Source organism: Pseudoliparis swirei, chromosome 23, assembly GCF_029220125.1.
Source record: "Pseudoliparis swirei isolate HS2019 ecotype Mariana Trench chromosome 23, NWPU_hadal_v1, whole genome shotgun sequence".
Lineage (NCBI taxonomy): Eukaryota > Metazoa > Chordata > Actinopteri > Perciformes > Liparidae > Pseudoliparis > Pseudoliparis swirei.
Window position 1 is genome coordinate 22142562 of NC_079410.1, and position 19992 is coordinate 22162553.

General features: G+C 47.2%; 2 protein-coding genes across 2 annotated transcripts; both read right to left on the reverse strand.

The window, feature by feature from the left end:
- Positions 1 to 127: 127 nt before the first annotated feature.
- On the reverse strand, positions 128 to 10979 carry aldh3b1 (aldehyde dehydrogenase 3 family, member B1). Its single transcript, XM_056407496.1, has 10 exons — positions 10794 to 10979; positions 8510 to 8672; positions 8297 to 8407; positions 7921 to 8041; positions 7274 to 7359; positions 6845 to 6926; positions 6105 to 6497; positions 5707 to 5873; positions 5473 to 5572; positions 128 to 1493 (listed from the first exon to the last, which is right to left on the reverse strand). Exons 2-10 carry the CDS (start codon positions 8669 to 8671, stop codon positions 1306 to 1308), a joined length of 1410 nt encoding a protein of 469 aa, XP_056263471.1. The 5' UTR covers position 8672; positions 10794 to 10979; the 3' UTR covers positions 128 to 1305.
- Positions 10980 to 14004: 3025 nt separating this feature from the next.
- LOC130188193 (serine/threonine-protein phosphatase 4 catalytic subunit B) lies at positions 14005 to 19086 on the reverse strand. The gene is made up of 9 exons (XM_056406390.1): positions 18845 to 19086; positions 17971 to 18245; positions 17210 to 17261; positions 17072 to 17122; positions 16064 to 16165; positions 15800 to 15973; positions 15575 to 15701; positions 15119 to 15308; positions 14005 to 14619 (listed from the first exon to the last, which is right to left on the reverse strand). Exons 2-9 carry the CDS (start codon positions 18078 to 18080, stop codon positions 14490 to 14492), a joined length of 936 nt encoding a protein of 311 aa, XP_056262365.1. The 5' UTR covers positions 18081 to 18245; positions 18845 to 19086; the 3' UTR covers positions 14005 to 14489.
- Between the last annotated feature and the right edge of the window lie 906 nt (positions 19087 to 19992).

Below are 19992 nucleotides of genomic sequence, written 5' to 3' on the forward strand. Positions count from 1 at the left end.
CTTTTTTCAGGACGTCCTCTTTTGATGAATAAATGTGATAATTCTGACCCACAGTTCCCCCAAAAATGTAAACGGCTTGTTCGTGACAACGGTCTGAAATTCATCTCTAGAAGAATGGAGACTCACAGATTGACAATATAATGTATTTACAGCATTTCACAACACACACGTAAATATCTGCAGACGGTGAAAGCAAATGAACAAAAACGATGGAGTGAGGTTATTAAAAACAATAACGCTGTCGATGAAGGCAGGCGGGCCGTGGAGTCGAGACGGCTTTATCAATATAATTATTGCATAAAAATTAGGGTTGGATACCGGAAATCGGTGCCAATACAACCGGTATTACCCGGACCGAAACGCAACGCACATTTCGGTGCTTCTTTCCGGTGCCTGAGCCGATTGACATTGAAAAGAACTATTGTGAACTTCTGTGGTGACTCCGCCTGTCAGCAGGTTACGAGCCTCTCATATTTAACTGACAGCGGAGGCTGCGCCGTGTGGAGCACACCAGCGTCAGGCTGGACGCGACGGGGAGACCGATGATGACGAGCAGCCGGAACACAGATTAGTACCGGAACGTTGATTGCAAGTCTTGCATTCATAGAAGTAGGCCAAGAAATAATAAATTAGCCATTATAACCATGCTTAAGCTAGCGCTAGCTCGTAGCTAACACGAGCTACGAGCGTGACAGTCTGCTAGCAGATGTGTTGATGTCCAGCGGTCCCGGCTGTATACCCGGTGTTACCGGGAATATAATGACGGAGGAATAAAGACCGTGGGACGTCACTTTGTTTCAGTGTAACTGGCTGTCAGAAGCAAAACTATATGTGTCACGTGTCATCTTCAGTCCCTCTGATTGGTTGTTCTCTGCCCATCAAAACAGTGACAGGATTAACCCTATAAAGTCTGCACATGACTATATATACATCATATAATGGCGAACATGTATTGTGTATGTTAACAGTCTGATATCCGTTGTGTGTCGGTGCTCCATGATAACGGCTTCTACAGGGAATATGGCCAAAGAGGTTTTTAATGTCATTGTGCGTTTTTAAAAAAAAGTATCGGTTCAGGCACCGTTATCGGAAAAAACCCAAACGATACCCATCCCTAATTAAAATACAGAGTTGTACATAATCTGAAAGCTGTGTGTAACATATACAACTAAATAAAGCGCGATTGATCCCAATTCCCCCGGACAATTCCATCCACACGCGTCGTCACATGATGGAGCCGCTGCTCCGTGGTCACACGACGGAGCGGCTGCTCCGTGGTCACATGATGCAGCAGCTGCTCCGTGGTCACATGATGGAGCAGCTGCTCTTGGCCGACATGGTCCAGCGCAGCCAGCTCAGCTTGTCCTCGCGGTACGGCGGGTAGCGCAGCCCGTTGAGCCGCTCCAGCGTCCAGCCGCGCAGCATGACGGCGCGCCGGTGGCTGAACGTCTCGAAGCCCCAGCGGCCGTGGTAGCTGCCGAACCCGCTGGCACCTGGGGGGGGGGGGACAGAACACCGAGCGGCTACTTCAATGGGTCAGACTCATGTTAGGAGACGGGATACACGAGACTTGGAAGATAAGTACCGTGTAAGATGACCGGTGACGTTCACACCAACGTCTGTCCAGAAATGTCATCACGTGATATTTTCATCCCATTAAACACGTCTTGAGTCCTGCCTCAAATTCAAAGGGATCAACTAAAATATAAACCTCTATTTGTATTAAAGCATTTATTCTTATGTCGTTACATTTAATTTTGCTGACGTGCGACGACATTATGTAGTATGTATATATTTTATTCTGTAATTGTCGTTTGTCATACATCTCCATCTACTGGGGACTTGGAACTCTTTTTTTAGTTTCTTCAGAAATCCAGTTCAGATACTAGGGATGTGGGACAAGGATGTCTATGTGTACAGATTGTAACGCGTGTGTCCCGACACCTGAATCTTCACTGATTGGACGAGCGCTCATCACCTGGTTTCAATTGAGTGTCATTTGAATACCAACGGCCAAGGGGCGGGGTCAACGCGGCTGGAGGTAATCGGCACCAACTTGGGCTCATAACCGGATGGGGTCTTTAGCGTCATCGTGACGAAGACTCGGAGGACAAAGACATAGGAGTCTTCCGTTGGAGTCTTCGTGGGTGGCTGAGTATTTCACCATTTTTGAATATGTGTGTATTTTCCATACCTGTGCGTATCTCTACTCGTAGTTACTATAGGACTCGTTCATTCATGTACCGGAACCCCTCCTCGGTTCTCCTTCCTACCCGTTCTACTCACACCCAGCATCTGGTCACAGGAGGCCTCTGGAACTGTCAGTCAGCCAACCGCAAGGCCGGTTTCATCTCTGGCTTTTCCATGGAGCAGTCGCTTGACTTCCTGGCTCTCACTGAGACCTGGATCACAGCAGACAACACGTCTACCCCAGCTGCTCTCTCCTCTGCCTTCTCCTTTAGCCACACACCCAGACCCTCTGGTCGGGGTGGAGGTGCAGGTTTACTCATCTCACCCACATGGTGTTTCTCTCCCTACCCGCTTCCACTCTTTATCCCACTGACTTTTGAGTTCCATGCGGTGACGGTTACTCATCCGGTTCAACTTCACATTGTTGTTCTCTACCGTCCCCCTGGTTCTTTGGGAGATTTCTTGGAAGAGCTAGACGCCCTCTTATCGAACTTCTCGGAACACGGCCCCCCGCTCATCCTTCTGGGTGACTTTAACATCCAGACAGAGAAGTCATGTGATCTCTTACTCTTACTGTCTTCCTTTGACCTCTCACTCAGTCCCTCCCCTCCCACTCACAAAGCCGGCAACCGCCTTGACTACATTTTCACAAGAAACTGCTCTACCTCCAACCTCACTGTAACTCCTCTCCATGTCTCTGACCACTTCTTCATCTCTTACTCTCTCTCGCTCTATGGCACTGACAACCCACCCATATCTACAGACTCTGCACCTGTACGGCGCAACATTCGCACCCTCTGTCCTCCTCCCTGGCCTCCTCTGTCCTATCTGCTCTCCCCTCAACTGGCTCCTTCTCACTCATGCAGCCTAACTCTGCCACAGACACTCTCCTCTCTTCCCTGTCTTCATCTCTTGATTCTCTTTGTCCTTTTAAGACACGACCGGTTCGGAAATCCTCTCCGGCTCCGTGGTTGTCGGACTCGGTGCGCGCCGAGAGAGCCACCCTGCGAGCGACGGAAAGGAAATGGCGCAAATCGAATCAAGCGGAAGACCTGCTCTTCTATCAATCTCTCCTCTCCTCATTCTCTGCAGCCAAAAGCTCGTTCTACCTGACCAAAATTCAGTCTTCCTTCTCTAACCCCAAAAAACTCTTCTCTAGCTTTTCCAACCTCCTTGATCTCCCCTGTCCCCCTCCTCCTTCCACCCTTTTGCCGAGCCACTTTGTCGACTACTTTACAAACAAGATAGACGACATCCGCGCCTCCTTTACTAATCCATCTTCTATCACCTCAGCAACTAACTTCTTCATCCCCCTCTCTTTCCTCTTTCACCCCCTTGTCTCCCAATCAAGTTCTTAGCTTGGTGACCTCCGCTCGACCGACCACCTGCGCCCTTGACCCCGTCCCGTCTCCCATTCTCCAGGCTATTGCTCCTGACCTTCTGACCTTCCTCACCCATCTTATTAACAGCTCCCTCTCAACTGGCTGTTTCCCTAACTCTCTGAAGGAGGCGAGAGTCAACCCTCTCCTGAAGAAACCCACGCTCGACCCGTCTGAAGTCAGCAACTACAGACCGGTCTCTCTTCTTCCTTTTCTCTCCAAAACTCTGGAGCGAGCTCTCTTTAACCAAGTGTCCGCCTATCTCCACAGTAACAGCCTTCTTGACCCTCACCACTCGACAGAGACTGGCATCCTTGCTGAGCAGCTTCACACTGCTAGAGCAGCCTCTCTCTCCTCTGTCCTTATCCTTCTAGACCTTTCTGCAGCATTTGACACCGTGAACCACCAGATCCTGATCTCTTCTCTTCAGGACCTGGGGATCTCAGGCACTGCACTCGCTCTTTTCTCTTCCTACCTTAACGACCGCACTTACCGGGTAACTTGGAGAGGATCTGTGTCTGATCCTTGTCCTCTCACTACTGGGGTTCCTCAAGGCTCCGTCCTGGGTCCCCTCCTCTTCTTTCTGTACACAAATTCTCTCGGCTCTGTCATTCGTTCGCACGGCTTCTCCTACCATAGCTATGCTGATGACACCCAACTGATCTTCTCGTTTCCACCGGCCGAAACACAGGTGGCGGCACGAGTCTCTGTCTGTCTGACCGACATCTCTCAGTGGATGTCTGCTCACCACCTGAAGATCAACCCTGACAAGACTGAGCTACTATTCCTTCCAGGGAAAGGCTCCCCCACCCATGACCTGACTATCACCTTCAACAGCTCTGTGTTGGCCCCTACCCTGACTGCCAGGAACCTCGGGGTGACACTCGACAGTCAACTCTCCCTGACGGCCAACATCGCTGTGACGACGTGTTCCTGTAGGTACATGCTGCACAACATCAGGAGAACACGGCCTCTTCTTACTCAGAAGGCGGCACAGGTTCTGATCCAGGCTCTGGTCATTTCACGCCTTGACTACTGCAACTCCCTCCTGGCTGGTCTACCTGCTAAGGCCATCCGACCTCTGCAGCTCATCCAGAATGCAGCAGCTCGACTGGTCTTCAGCCTCCCGAAATTCACCCACACCACTCCGCTCCTCCGCTCTCTCCACTGGTTACCGGTGGCTGCTCGCATCCGCTTCAAAACACTGGTTCTGGCGTACCATGCTCTGAACGGATCGGGCCCCGTCTACATCCGGGATATGGTCACACCGTACACCCCGGCACGTTCCCTCCGCTTGGCAACAGCCAATCGACTTGTGACTCCTGCACCTCGAGCTAACCACTCTACATCCAGACTGTTTGCTGTCCTGGCTCCTCAGTGGTGGAACGAGTCCCCACTGACATCAGGAAGTCTCTACATCTTCCGCCGGAGACTGAAAACACACCTTTAGACTATAGCTGGATTAAAACACAGATTTGCACTTCAATATGGTACTTTTGTAGTTCGACTATGTTGAGGAAATGTTACTTCCTGTATTCTTGTTGTTCTTAGTTTGTACTCTAGGTTGAAATGCACTTATTGTAAGTCGCTTTGGATAAAAGCGTCTGCTAAATGACATGTCATGTAAAGCACTCAGACAAATTTGTACTTTGGGAAAATGGGCTATACAAATAAACTGAATTTATATTATACTTTATATCTAAAAAAAAAAAAATGTGGGAAAAACCAAAATGGCAACCATATTTCTACTTTTAAAAAGTACGCGGTTAATTAATCGAGTGATCTTCGGTTGACCCGGGACATGAAGACACCAAACGTCCAACAGTTCCCTAAAATCCCAAATCTCTCCAGCAGGGAGGAAACTTTGGGGAAACGGGGAAGTGGGCGGAGCTTCACGACCTACCTACACCTCCGAAGGGCAGGGTGGGCAGGCACATGTGGATGATGCCGTCGTTGGAGCAGAACCCTCCACTGCTGGTCTTCTCCAGAACCGTGTTCACCACCTTCAGGTAGAGGAGGAGGACATGTAACACACGAGACATCAGGACATCAAACATACGATACATCAAACACACGAGACATCAAACACATGACATCAATCACAGGCGACATGGCGTCCAGCAGCTCTCTCTCTTACGGCGGCCTCGTCGGAGAAGACGTAGAGCGCCAGCGGCTTCTCCTGGCGGTTGATGAAGGCGATGCCGTCCTCCAGAGACTCCACGGTGATGATGGGCAGGATGGGGCCGAAGATCTCCTCCGCCATCAGAGCGTCGTCCTCGGCAACGCCCACCAACACTGTGGGAGCTGATGGAGGACGTGAAGAAGAGGAATATCAGATCGGCAAAAACACAGGAGAGAGAATACAACCTTAACACATGAAGCATAGACTTCTATACAACCAGAGGAGATGCCCCCTGGTGGTCAGGAGAGAGAATGAAGCTTTGGACACAAAAGTCAACTTAAACTCTAACCGTTGATATTTAACACAAAAGCTAATCTTTTAATAATATATAAGAGTCGTTGACCCTAACCCACCGATGTACTTGTCCTGCTGGTCGCTCTCTCCTCCCAACACGACCTCGCCAGCGGACCTCTTGAGCAGCGCCATCAGGCGGGTCCAGTGCCGGGCCGACACGATGCGGGACAGGTCGGGGCTGGTCTGGGGGTCCCGGCTGTAGAACTCCTCCAGGGTCTGGCGCAGCTCGGGCAGCAGGGCGTCCCTGGTGGCGGGCGAGCACAGCACGTAGTCCGGCGCCACGCAGCTCTGGCCGGCGTTGAAGAACTTGGACCACGCCAGGCGGCGGGCGGCGGCCGCGATGTTCACCCGGCCGTAGATGAAGCACGGACACTTGCCGCCCAGCTCCAAGGTCACCGGGGTCAAGTGGACTGCGGCGGCCTGCAGGATGATGCGCGCCACCGTCTGAGAACCTGAAGAGAGAAGGATCCGAAGTGGAAACGGGTCATCAAATTAAAATGTTGATTTATTTCAGGGGGAAATGAACAAATATCTGTATAGGTAGAAACTGTGTAACTTCAATACATTTAATTTAACATGTTTATTATGTTAAATTATCTCACTTTACTCATCACTAGAAGTGTCACGCAGCTGAAATCTGACCAAAGATTTAATTATATGGCACGTTTGCCCCCCCCCGCTGAGAGACTTCTCACCGACTCGTCTGTTATTGTGATGTTTGTTGTATTTGTGATTATTTGGGTGTTTGGACCAGTGCGTGTGTTTACGTCGACAACCAGCTCCGTCAAGAGGCGCGTACCCGTGTAGAAGATGTGGTCAAAGCGGTTGAGCAGAAGTGTCGTGGTCTCCTCGGCTCCACCACGAACAACCGTGTAGCAGTCCTGTCACAGAGAGAGAGAGAGAGAGAGAGACCAGTAGATATTTATAGATTATTTTATTTATTTTTAAAATTATGTATATATACATAAAATATATATAAAAATATACAATAAATATATCCATATAAATATATATATTAAAAATATATATCTGTATATATATTTTACAAACAAAACATATATTTATATGTATATATATAAAATAAATGTATATATTAATTAAATATATACATATATATAAAATAAATATATAAAGTAAATATATACATGAAATATATATTTAAATTATATAAAATATGTACATATAAAACATTTATATATATAAAAAAATATATACAAATGTGCTTTACCTGAGACAAATATTTAGGGATGAGCTCAGCCATCAGCTGGTCTGTGTGGGCGCTGACCTCCGACGGCTTGATGGCGGCACAATTTCCTGGTTGGAAACACCAGCATCGTCAGCAACGACAGCACCGAGTGACTTCTTCACGTTTCATATAAAAGGTGTTTTAATAAACGTTTAAACCCAGAGTCAGCCCCTCGGCGCTCGGCCGTCTCTCTGATAAAAGACCTCGTCTACTAAGAGTGCTCCGGGCTACGTTTCTTCAGACCGGCGGAACTGAAGCAGACATTCAGGGTGTCCTTCTTCAAAAGAAGATAAACGAGCACCGATAATAACTCTTTACAGGAGGGAATGGATATGAAGTAAAGACGTGTTATCTCTCGAGAACAGAATGTGGATCTGAGGATCCATCAGGTTTACATTCCAGACAATTAGATTTCCATCCGATGGCGTGTGAACACGAAGCGGTTCAGCAGGAAACACTCGGGTGAGGACGTTTGGCCCGGTAGGCGGAAGAGACCGAGAGGCTGAACAACAGTTTGCATTTTCATTTGATTGTAACATTACAAACATTAAATAAAAACGACACAGATGTCAAGCGCCGCAATCCGCACGGTGCAATCGTGGTGATTGTGGGCGTGGCCTGGGCGATACCTGCAGCGATGGCTGAGACCAGGGGCAGCAGGAGGAGGTGCAGGGGGTAGTTCCACGGCCCGATGATCAGCACCACGCCCAGCGCCTCCCGGCGCACAAAGCAGTCGTCCAGCTTCGTGGCCTGAAAGGGTTTAAAGATAAGAAATGTCTTATAAAACTATTTAAAAAGGAAATTACACCTGATGAAATAATGAATAAATAAAATAAATAAGAGACAAAATAATTCTCAGCAGTCGTCGTGTTTACCTTTAACTTTGGGAATTGAAAATATTTTCCACGAACAAATTTGAACAATAAAAAAAAGATAGATAATAGTAATAACATAAATATGCATTTGTGAACCCTTCAGTTGTGATAAGTCAGGCGTCGTGCCCACCAGGTTTTTGGAGACGTAGTCCGGCTGGATCCAGCTGCTCAGGTTAGCGATGGCGTGGTGCAGCTCGTTGACCACGATGTCAACCTCGGACATGATGGCCTCAAACTTCGGCTGAACAATGAGAACAAGGGGGGGGGGGACCAAACAAGTCATGTGACGTGCTTCAAACACCTTCAGCAGTTAGAAGGTAGTGCACGGGTCTGTGCGTCTCACCTTTCCGAGGTCTTTGTGCAGAGCAACTAGAATCTGCTCCTCGTTGTCGGTGATCATGGACATGAGCTCTGACAGCTGATTCAAGCGAAACGCCACCGGGATCGTGACGCCGGAACCAAACGCCGACCGCAGCCGGGCCACGACCTGACTCTGGGTTTCCATCCTGTCAACACAGAAACAAAACTTCACCGTGGAGACATTTAACACGTGAAGTCTAAACTTCAAGCTGCATTCTCTCTCCTGACCACCAGGGGGCGACTCCTCTGGTTGTATAGAAGTATATGCTTCATGTGTTAACGCTGCATTCTCACTCCTGACCACCAGGGGGCGACTCCTCTGGTTGTATAGAAGTCTATGCTTCATGTGTTAAAGCTGCATTCTCTCTCCTGACCACCAGGGGGCTCCTCTGGTTGTATAGAAGTTTATATAATGACTACTTCTCTCTTGATGTATTCCCTCAGTAAACATTGTAAACATGAGTTTATGTCTCAGTCTCTAGTTTCAAGTCTTCTTCTATTCAGCATGATGTCATCATTCAGTACTTTATGGTCATTTTCGGTTCCATCTGGTTTCTCCAGTAAAAGCCGGACTAACTGGATTTAGAGGGTCCTCCATGAGGGTACTCCATGCCAGAGCTCGGTCCTGCTGAACCCGGTTCCTCCAGGCCAGTGAACCAGGTTCACCTGAGCCGATTCTCAAAAAGCTGCTTCAAAGATACTCAGAATGTATATTATGAACAGGCACGTGCACAGACATTTTGGGGGGCAGGTGCTCAAACCAAAAAAAAGGGCACCCATCACCAAAATGATTTTTCCAAGTTAAGGAGTTGGTTGCTAGCAACACTTGAAACACATTGTGTCGTGAGAAGACATGAGTTGAACAAAATGACATGTTTTCTATTAACAATTACAATTTATTTACAAAATAATAGGAGCCAAACATGCCATATAATAAACAACGTACTAACCTCGACCGTTCGGTCATGCCGGGAAATATCAAACTTCTGTAAAAACGTTATAAGGCCTCAATCTGATATTTCCCAGCATGACATCACTCTTGGTTCGTAAGAAGCTATTACAAGTGTTGTTTTTTCTTGCGTTTACTCTTTTCACCCTCTGCAATTACTCATACAAGATTGATCTTTGTAAAACTGGAACAGACAAAACAAAGAGAAACATACCACATAAAACAATGTGGCACATGGATAGCATGACACCGAGAGCTATTGTTAGCATAGTTTAGCTGCTCTGTTCTAGCTGTGAATTATTGTGACATTTATAAAATGAATTAATAAATTCAACATACTATCGAAATTGTCTAAATGGCATTTATAAAACAGATCTCTCTCTCTCTCAAACATGACGTCAGTAAACAGCTGGACTAGGCTTTGAAATCACGGATTTCGGGAATTTGTGTTTGTTTATTTTTTTTAGGAAACGTCGGACCAGTTGAGACGTAATATTTTCAGTTGTGGTTAATTTATCACCAAACAACGTCAGGGGACAAACACCGTCATGACTCGTGACCTGTTTGTCTGATGCTGCGGGTCAGAGGAGAAGGAGGTGAACCCGTTTGGTGGCGCGAGGAGCACTGCACGGAGGAGGAAGTGGAGGAGGAGGAGGAGGGAGGGGCGCGGCGGGGGGGGGGGCTGGGGCGCGGCTGGGGCTCCTGAGCGCCGCGGAGCATGTCGGGGCGAAATTCTCACAAGAACTCCAATAAATGCCCCGACAGATATCCAAACACATTTGGGAGGACTTGATGACAGAGACTATTTTTATTCTTAAATACTTATTAATGAAGAAAAAAAAGTGGGCTCCAGCAAAAAGGGCACTTTTCTCATCCAGGGCAAAAGGGCTGGTGCTTGAGCACCACTAGGGCTCTATCTGTGCACGTGCCTCATTATGACGATATATAATATGAAATGTTCTCCGTAATCTGGAGTGGATCAGATTACTTTGACGTGTGGTTAACTAATCCGATGATGTTAGGTTTAAGTTATACATGAGGATTACGATAAAATGACTCCCCAACACTTCTGTTGCCTAAACGAATTAACTCGGTCCAAACCCAGTTCACATCAAACGCGCCGCGGCGCGTGCGTCCGGCTCGCGGATGCTTCCCCCGCGGACCCGCGTGCAGCTTTTAACGCGCGTGCAGCTGCGCGTGGCGACCCAACGAGAGACGCCACGTGAGAACATTGCATCACACATTACGAACAAATTCATTAAAACTAAATCATAAAAAAGGTCATAAAGTTTCCTCGTAAAAAAACACGTCAATCTACCTGTGGAGTTCACGTCCCGCGCCAACGACACACCGGAGACCGTGAGCAGGTATTTCCGGGTGTGTTGCGTTCAGTGTCGCTTGACTCTCGAACACGGGGCTTTCTTGGTGTCGAGCCAGAAAAAACAGCTTTCAGGTGAGAGCGCCACCAGGTGCGCAGCTTTGATTCCACACGTCCGTTGAGCCCCTGTGAGGAATATGAGCGTCAAGACACTTCATTTAACTTTATGGTTATGGTACTCAAACAGGTACCCCCCCCCCTGTTCTCATTGGTCAACCAGGTGGGCGTGGCTTACGCGCGCCCCGTTGTGGGTGTCTTTAACTTAATGATACTCGTGCACTCATTCATGTGAATTACCTCATAACCCGGATTTTAAGAGCTGGGTATGGTTTGTTTCCCAACATGAAGGACGATCCTCCAGAGAGGATGGATATTAAAATCACATTAAGACATTTTTTAACAGAAGTTAAAAGTAAAACTGTAAAATAACCCCATGAGAGTTTTTTTGTTTTGTGTTTGCCTATTTTTGTATCTGCCTTATTGTTTCTTTGTGTATGCTTTTTATATTGTATTGTTTGAATAACTTATAGACGTTTTAATCTACTTCCTCTTTAAGTTAAATCAGACTTTTATTTTTGAAAGGTTAAACAAAAGCGCGGTAGTTCGAGGTCTGAACTCGGGTCAACACAAAGAAGAAAAGAGGCTAAAATATAACTTTGAGATGCCTGATCTGGTTTTTTGAATGTGCTGAAGATGTTTATTGGCAGATAAACATCTAAAAGTCTGTAAACCATCAACCTCAATGTTAAAATAATGTATAGTGGATTTTATTCATCATTAAAACAAAACTCAAGTCCGGAAATATTAATTTGAATGAGGTATTATGATTCAAGCTAATTTAAACAGCTCATAATTCATCTTCAATATCCATTTATGTTCCTTCAAACTACTTTATGTCTTCAAGTCTCTGACCCACTTTACATTTTACGTGATTACTAGGGCTGTCAGCGTTAATCTATGCGATTAATTTGGCCGAGATTAACGCACTAAAATATTTTACCGCAATTAACGCAACTTTGTTTACTTCCGGTGTCGTTGAAGTTGTTGCACTCCTGAGTGTCAAGCCGCGGCAGTCCGCCTCCTTCCTCCCGTCCCGTCTGCTCCTCGATATTCACAGAGAAACATCGGGCGACGTGTCGGTGACGCGGGGCGGAAGGTGCAGGTGACTTTTTGTTGTTGTTGCTCCGCCCCGATGCGCGCGCAGACACGCCGGCATGGAGCTCTGCGGCGCGCGAGACGGAGAGAGAAGAGTGACCGACACGTGGAGACAGAATGACATGCTGAATATATGCTGATAGAATGGTGGGGGAAACACTGGGATGTGTCACATGCAAAAGCCTTTAAAAGGTGAATTTACATTTTTTTGTAAAATGGAGAAAATGAGCCCAGCCTCCAGAGGGTTAACGTGACATATTTGTCAGTTACCAAGGCCACTGGTTCTGCTGTTGTTCAGTGTTAAAGATGACAGGACCAATGGGGTCTCTAATACACCTTTTCTGACTAATCTGGATGTTTCACTGAAGAAACAATTCATCATCCACGATATTAAATACCTCCCTAGGAGCCTCTTTGAAAACACAGCTCTGTGTGAAGTTTTGTCTTTAAAAACAAATACAATTAAACAAGTGTCTGAAATACACGCTGTCTGAAGGGATTACTCGTTCATTTAGAAGATTTAGTCTTTAGACGAAAAAACAACTTTTAATCGCGATTAATGAATTTCAAAATGTGCGATTAATTAGTTAATTTTTTTTAATCGATTGACAGCCCTAGTGATTACATTTGAACACAATCAGGATTACGTTATAATTTACCTCACTAACTCATAACCTCATTAACTAAACGTGCTAACTCATAATCTTACTAACTCATAACCTCATTAATTTATAATCTCACTAATTTATAACCTCACAAACTCATAAATGTATCTCACTAATTTATAACCTAATTTTACTAACTCATAACCTCATGAATTTTTAATCTCACTAACTCATAACCTCATTAATTTATAATCTCACTAACTCATAACCTCATTAATTTATAACCTCACTAATTTGTAATCTCACTAACTCATAACCTCATTAATTTATAACCTCACTAATTTATAACCTAACTAACTCATAACCTTATTAATTTTTCTCACTAATTTATAACCTCCTAATCTTACTAACTCATAACCTCACTAATTTATAACCTCAAACTCATAACCTCACTAACTCATCTCATTAATTCATAACCTCACTAATTTATAACCTAACAACCTTATTAATTTATCTCACTAATTTATAACCTCACTAACTCATTAATTTATAACCTAACTAACTCATAACCTTATTAATTTATAACCTCCTAATCTTACTAACTCATAACCTCATTAATTTTTAATCTCACTAACTCATTAATTTATCTCACTAACTCATAACCTCATTAATTTATAATCTTACTAACTCATAACCTTCACCCAATACTCATTTTCACTGAACAGAGCCTGAACGCACCATAACGTAACGTATGTAGTACCTTTATCTTTTGTCCATTAGTGTCGTTTCAGTCCAACAGAATCCAGACGTCGTGACCTCGTCCTCTGATCAACGATGACGACAGACGGTGAAATTATATGTGATGGTTAATTAAACTCATTAGTGTGAGGTCGGCACATTAAACCACACCTGAAGAAGAAATGCATTGATACAAAAACTTTATTCTCACAATATCAAAATTGACAGACCTACAGTGATTTGTAGATTAAAAGGAATTAAGAGAAAACTATGAATATAATGACTCCTGTGGGCCAGTTGTGTGTCTGGCACTGGTGAGGACGCTGAGCAGCACTGGGGGGTTAAATAGACGCACATCGCGGAGAACAGAAGAACAGAAGAGGGGACGACATCATCCTGCATTTAATCCTGGCAGCGACAATTAAACAAAACAAAAAAATCAAAAACAAAGGAAATGTAAATGCTTTGAAGGAATATCTTCACGGGACACGCTGCCCGCTTTCAACCAGCTGCAAGTGTGTGTGTTCAGAGCCACACACACACACACACACACACACACACACACACACACACACACACACACACACACACACACACACACACACACACACACACACACACACACACACACACACACACACACACACACACACACACACACACACACACACACACACACACACACACACACACACACACACACACACACACACACACACACACACACACACACACACACACACGTTGAAAAGCAGCAACGTTTCCCTTGAAGTTACAGAATCGTTTCACTTCCTACATCTGAAAATATTTAAAAATGAAGAAGAAAAATAACTCTACATGAATGGGTGAAGCTCAGGTCAGGGGGGGGGGGGGGGGGGGGTCGTATCTACAGCGGGCGGAGAGAGAAATGGTTGAGGAGGGCGAGGGGAGAAAGGAAACGATGGAGGCGAAGACCTCGACGCCCTTCACAGTGACCCCGAAGTGCAGCGCAGCAGAAACCCGGGGGTGGGGCCCGTTTGTGTCTAACTGCTCCGAGTTCAGTCCGACGGGGGATGGAGGGCGGCTGGTGTGAAATGGTACCGGAGGCTGGTTCTTCCCCTCGGACACGTCGTAGCCGTCCACTGGGGGGGGGGGGAGCTCACAGGAAATAGTCAGCTACTGGCTTCTTGGAGGGGATGCCTCTGGTCTCCTGTGGCGCCGCCTCGAATATGATGAACTCCCGCTGTAGATGCTCGTCCAGCTCCAAGATGGCCGCCACGTTTCCGCACCTGAGTGACCAGAGAGAGACGGAGCGACGGGTTAGGACGCCTGCCTGAACGGCCCGTCACAGAACACCAGCTCCTCAAACCCAGAAACTAAGCCAGGACTCGCTCCTCGACCGCACGCGGCTGGTCTCGTTTGAAAGGTGAGACGAAGAGGAACAGCGATCACCCGAGTAAACCAAACTGTCTCCCCAACGGGCAGAAGCAAGAGACGATAAAAACAGGATGTAAATCCTCGCCTAATATAGAAATCAAACCCCCCCCCCCCCCCCCCCCCCCCGAGTGTCTTCTGTGTGTAAACGACTGACGGAAATACACTGAAATACAACATTAATGGTATAATCCATGAAAGGTACGGAGCACATCTTCCAAAAACATTAAATTAGTTCCAAAAACAATGAGAAGGAATCAATCTTTATACGGGCAGATGACGCGGCTGCCGACTGACATCTGGCGTTGACGCCGACGCTCTTGGTCCGCGGCGCGTTCTCCCGCCTCGACGTACCTGTAGCAGTAGTTGGGCGCCGACCACACGGTGAGCACCGTCTCATTGAAGTGCCACTTGTAGCCCTCCATGACCAGCTGGTGCGCTCGGCAGATCATGTGGATGTCGTTGGCGGCGTTGAACTGCGCCACCACGTCGCTGCCGAACAGGTAGCCGGCGCCGCGGGGACTCACGCCCCACCCCGTGGTGTCTGAGGGGGAGAGATCAGAGAGTCTTACACAGGCTCCGCCTCCAAAAACTAAATAACAAGGGAGCTTTACTTTGAAAAGAGGTGTAGGACTTTTTTTTAAAGTATTTATCCGACAATTTACAGACGCTCCTTTGATCGTAAAATCTATCAAACACCGGTGGCCAGATGGCGTCAGGTTGTAAACTCTGAAGAGGAGCGGCGTACGTTCCAAATAGTTTCCCGCGAGCATCGCCAACACACGGGCGATCACCAGGACGCCTGCATACCTTCGGGGTCCGACCACAGGAGGTCACACATGGGGCCGTCGTGGGGAACTTCCTGTTTTCTGTCAATGGTCCGGATCTGGTCCAGTGTCTGGATGGAGGGAGACAAGCCGCCGTGCACACAGAAGATCTGAGGGACAAAGGGGGCGGGGCCAAGCGACGACAGGAAGTTACTCCACCGGCCATCAGAGTAGAAACATCGCCGCGGTAACGTCGGCGTCCCCTCACCTTGCCGTCGATGATAGCGGAGAGGGACAGGTAGTCGAAGATCTCCGTGCAGTACCGCCACACCGTGACCGAGCCGTACTTGCGGAGGCACTCGTCGTAAAAGCCGTAGACCTGGGTGATCTGACGGGACTCGTGGTTCCCCCGGATCAGGGTTATCCGGTCCGGATAGCGGACCTAGAAGAGGAGCAGCCGGGTCGGTTTTTCTTCTCATTTCTCAAAAAAGTGATTTCTCTAACGCGCGTGTTCCTCGACTCGGGGCGTTACCTTCAGCGCCAGCAGAAGCAGGAATGTCTCGACGCTGTAGAAGCCTCGGTCCACGAAGTCGCCCATGAAGAGGTAATTTGTCTCGGGGACGTCGCCACCGACCTGACGCGTGAAGGGAATCGAGACCACGTGGTTAAAGAGTGTTCACAGGGACCTGGATCAAGCAGCAGGACCTGGATCAAGCAGCTGGACCTGGATCAAGCAGCTGGACCTGGATCAAGCTGCTGGACCTGGATCAAGCAGCTGGACCTGGATCAAGCTGGACCTGGATCAAGCAGCTGGACCTGGATCAAGCAGCTGGACCTGGATCAAGCTAGACCTGGATCAAGCAGGACCTGGATCAAGCAGCTGGACCTGGATCAAGCAGGACCTGGATCAAGCTAGACCTTGATCAAGCAGGACCCGGCCCCAGGAGGGCTGCTCCCCACCAGCAGGCTCCATCAGACTACTAAACCACGTCTGCAGGACCCGCCACGTCACGAGAGTGCTCTACCCTCACGTCGGCATTCTAACAAATCCCATTAACCAAAGCTCCCCTTTCCACGCAGTACAACGTGATTTGAACGCAGCAGACAGCCTGGGGGAACAGAGCCACTGGGTGCCTTAATTAACTGGGTTTGGATTAATTGCTTATGCTAAAACACCAACTGCGATAAAGCAAAGGACGATATTTAAACAAGACAATTGTCATGCTTAATTGTCATAATCTAATCATTCGTTCGGGAGCTTTTCAGCTTTGCATCTTCAGCTTGCTGCATCTGAATAATGTCAACAATACGCGTGGAACCAAAGGCCTCGACACACCGGCACAATTAATCACATCTTTTGCCCAATTAAGTTGTAGACCACTAGGTTTTACACAGATTAATAAAAAGGCATCAAGCAAGAACGTATTTAAGCTTTTGTTGAAAGGCGTTGTGCTTCTGAAATAAGAATCCCCACGTGAGCATTTCATATCTGTGTGTCGATGTTTCCCCCAGGCAGTGTAATAATAGTGTGTAAACTTACTCTAAACAGCTCCTTCAAGTCATAGAACTGACCATGAATATCACCACACACCTACGGGGACAGAACACACACCGACACGTTAAACCAACGTTTAGTTCACGTCTCGACAAACAGGAGCCCGTAGAACACGAGGCGTACCGTGACGGGGGAGTCGACTCTCTGAACATTGCTTTCTTCCACCAGAATCTCTCTGAAAATACAGACGGGTAGAAAAAGGATACGTGAACTTCCAGTTTGTTATTTCATAGGATTGGATTCAATCCATTGCCATTGAACAGAGGACAGGTACAGTCATGTATTCTCAGCATTTAACCCATGCTTAGTTATTAAGGAGCAGCGGGCTGCAGTGATGCACCCGGGGGTTCAGTGCCTTGCTCATGGGCACTTAGAATTGCAAATAATGGGAGAGCAGGGATCGAACCGACAACCTTGGGGTTGCAGGACGACCCCCTGACCCCACCGAGCTGCAGCCGCCCTCACAGGGGGGAGCAAGGTATTCACTCTACCGGTCAAAGGTTTTAGAACACCTCAATTTTCCCAGTTTTTATTAAAATGTACACCGTTTAATTTCTCAATGTAAAAATTAAGCATGGAACAAATAAACAAAAATAAATCAATAAAACAAAATGTGATCTACGCGTTTGACTGCTCGTGCTGATATAACGGCCTCATGGCATTTTTTCTACAATGGAAATTAAATATTGTTGAGAAAGTTTTTCAACACGGTTGCAGAGGTTCCCACATGCGTTGCACCTGTCGGTAGAACCACGGGGGTGTTCTCTATCTCTGGCCCGGTAGAGCACATTTCATGTTGCATGCAGCGTCAAGATGAGAAGCGTTTCGTCTGGACAAAGGACGCATTCCTCAGCCGGTCCGCAGGTGAGAAGCGCCCCGGTCACCTGGCTTTGGCGCACAGTGCTTTGACTTCGTTTTCTTTGATGAGCTCGCAGCGTCGGAGCTGCTCGATCTGCCGGTCCAGGTCGCTGATGTCCCCCATGGTGACACACATAGGGAGAGCTGCTCACGCGCACACCGGTCACACGCGCCGCGGGGTCCGCGCGAGAAGACCCGTGTGCGTCTCTTCCCCGGGCGACGGAGCGGGCCGCCGCGACACACCGGGACTCTGGGAGGCCCTCCGACGCCTGGACGGCCGCCGCGCGGTGATCAGAAGACACTGGAGAGGAAGAAGAACACGGAAAACAAAGAGGAACAATTCAACAACGACGCGCGAGGCAAAAACAAGGACTTAGTTCACTGGCTAGCGGTGGCTAGTTAGCCAACGTTAGCGTCACTTCTTAACTTTTAACTCGAGTCTCTAACTAAACTTTGTAGTTGTTATATTCAGAATACCGGGAGAACCGCGTAGAGTCTTGCGTGTATTGGACGTCCGACGGAACCCCGCTGAACAATGCACCGGAGGAAACTGACGTTAGTCGCCCAGGAATGTGAGGCCTAGTGGGGCGTAGTTGAGCTAGGTAGCCGTTAGCACGCTAGCTGCCATTGCTGCTAACGACGTCACCAAACAACCGATCTTCTGATAACTAAATGTTGGTTTGGAAACGCTAACGTCCTCCAACCGGATCTCTGGAAACACGTTAGCACGTTTAGCACGTAAGTGAGCTTGAAAAACCGCGTTTCCACGGGGCACCGGACAGCGTAAACACGGGCTAAATGTGGCGAGCTAGCCAGTTAGCTCCCGTTAGCTCCACCGATCAGAAACAGATCTCACACACAGCCCCGCGAACTCGACGGAACCCGGTTGGGCCGACTTACCGGGACGTGGGTGAGATCAGAGCGGCGGCAACAAGCACATAGCTACGCGGTTCCTTCCAGGGAATCGGTCCACCCGGCTCCTTCTTCTTCCCCCCCGGTAACTGCTGTCGTCTTTTGCCGGTTCACTCCTGTCGTGCTCATGAACGCCAACGACTCGACCCTGACTTCCGGTGTCGGGTGCGCGCATCGCTCGGCGCGGCACCGGGGGTCGAGTGCGTGGAGGAGACCCTTCACAGGCCGGAGGGAGGAAGGGACCGATGAGATAACGGTGAATTAAAGCGCCACCGATAAAAAAAGAAGAAGAGGGTTAGGGTTCCACATAAAATAACTAGAATGGGCACTCGGTAGAGCGCATACCTTCGTATATCACAAGATTGGGCATTGAATTATGAACATTTTGGCATTAGTTGCATGCCAATTGGATATAAATTGACCACGCTATGGTAAAAATGAGATTTTGACCTTTTCATGACCTTTGACCCGATCGATCCCAACATCTAATCAAATGGTCCCCGGATAATAACCAATCATCCCACCAAATTGCATGCGATTCAAGAAGATGTTGACCTTTTCATGACCTTGACCTTTGACCCGATCAATCCCAAAATCTAATCAAATGGTCCCCGGATAATAACCAATCATCCCACCAAATTTAATGCGATTCGGTTTCATACTTTTTGAGTTATGCGAATAACACGTACAATACAAATAAATACACAGCGATCAAAACATAGCCTTCCGCATTTTCAATGCGAAGGTAATAAATGTGCATAAAAACCTGGAGCCTCCCAGCTGATGGACTTCAGACATCTTGAGTCTTGCTGTTAAATATATTCTAAGATACTGGATTTACCAATATATCATTATTATTATTTAATGTACCTTTTGTCGTAGGAAAACATATTATATTAAATATAGTATTATTCAAAGCAGAGTACTTTTATTTATATGTAAGCAAATGTAGCTCAACTCTTAAATTATTTATATGCAATTTTTAAAATTGATTATTTTGTCACTATGAAGTAAATATACCCAGAAGTCTCTGTGAGGATCTGCTGCTTTCCTCTCTTATGTGATAATAAAACTGAGTATTTGTATTTTTTGGACATCGTGAGCAACAGGACCAAACAATAAGTTGATTAATGGAG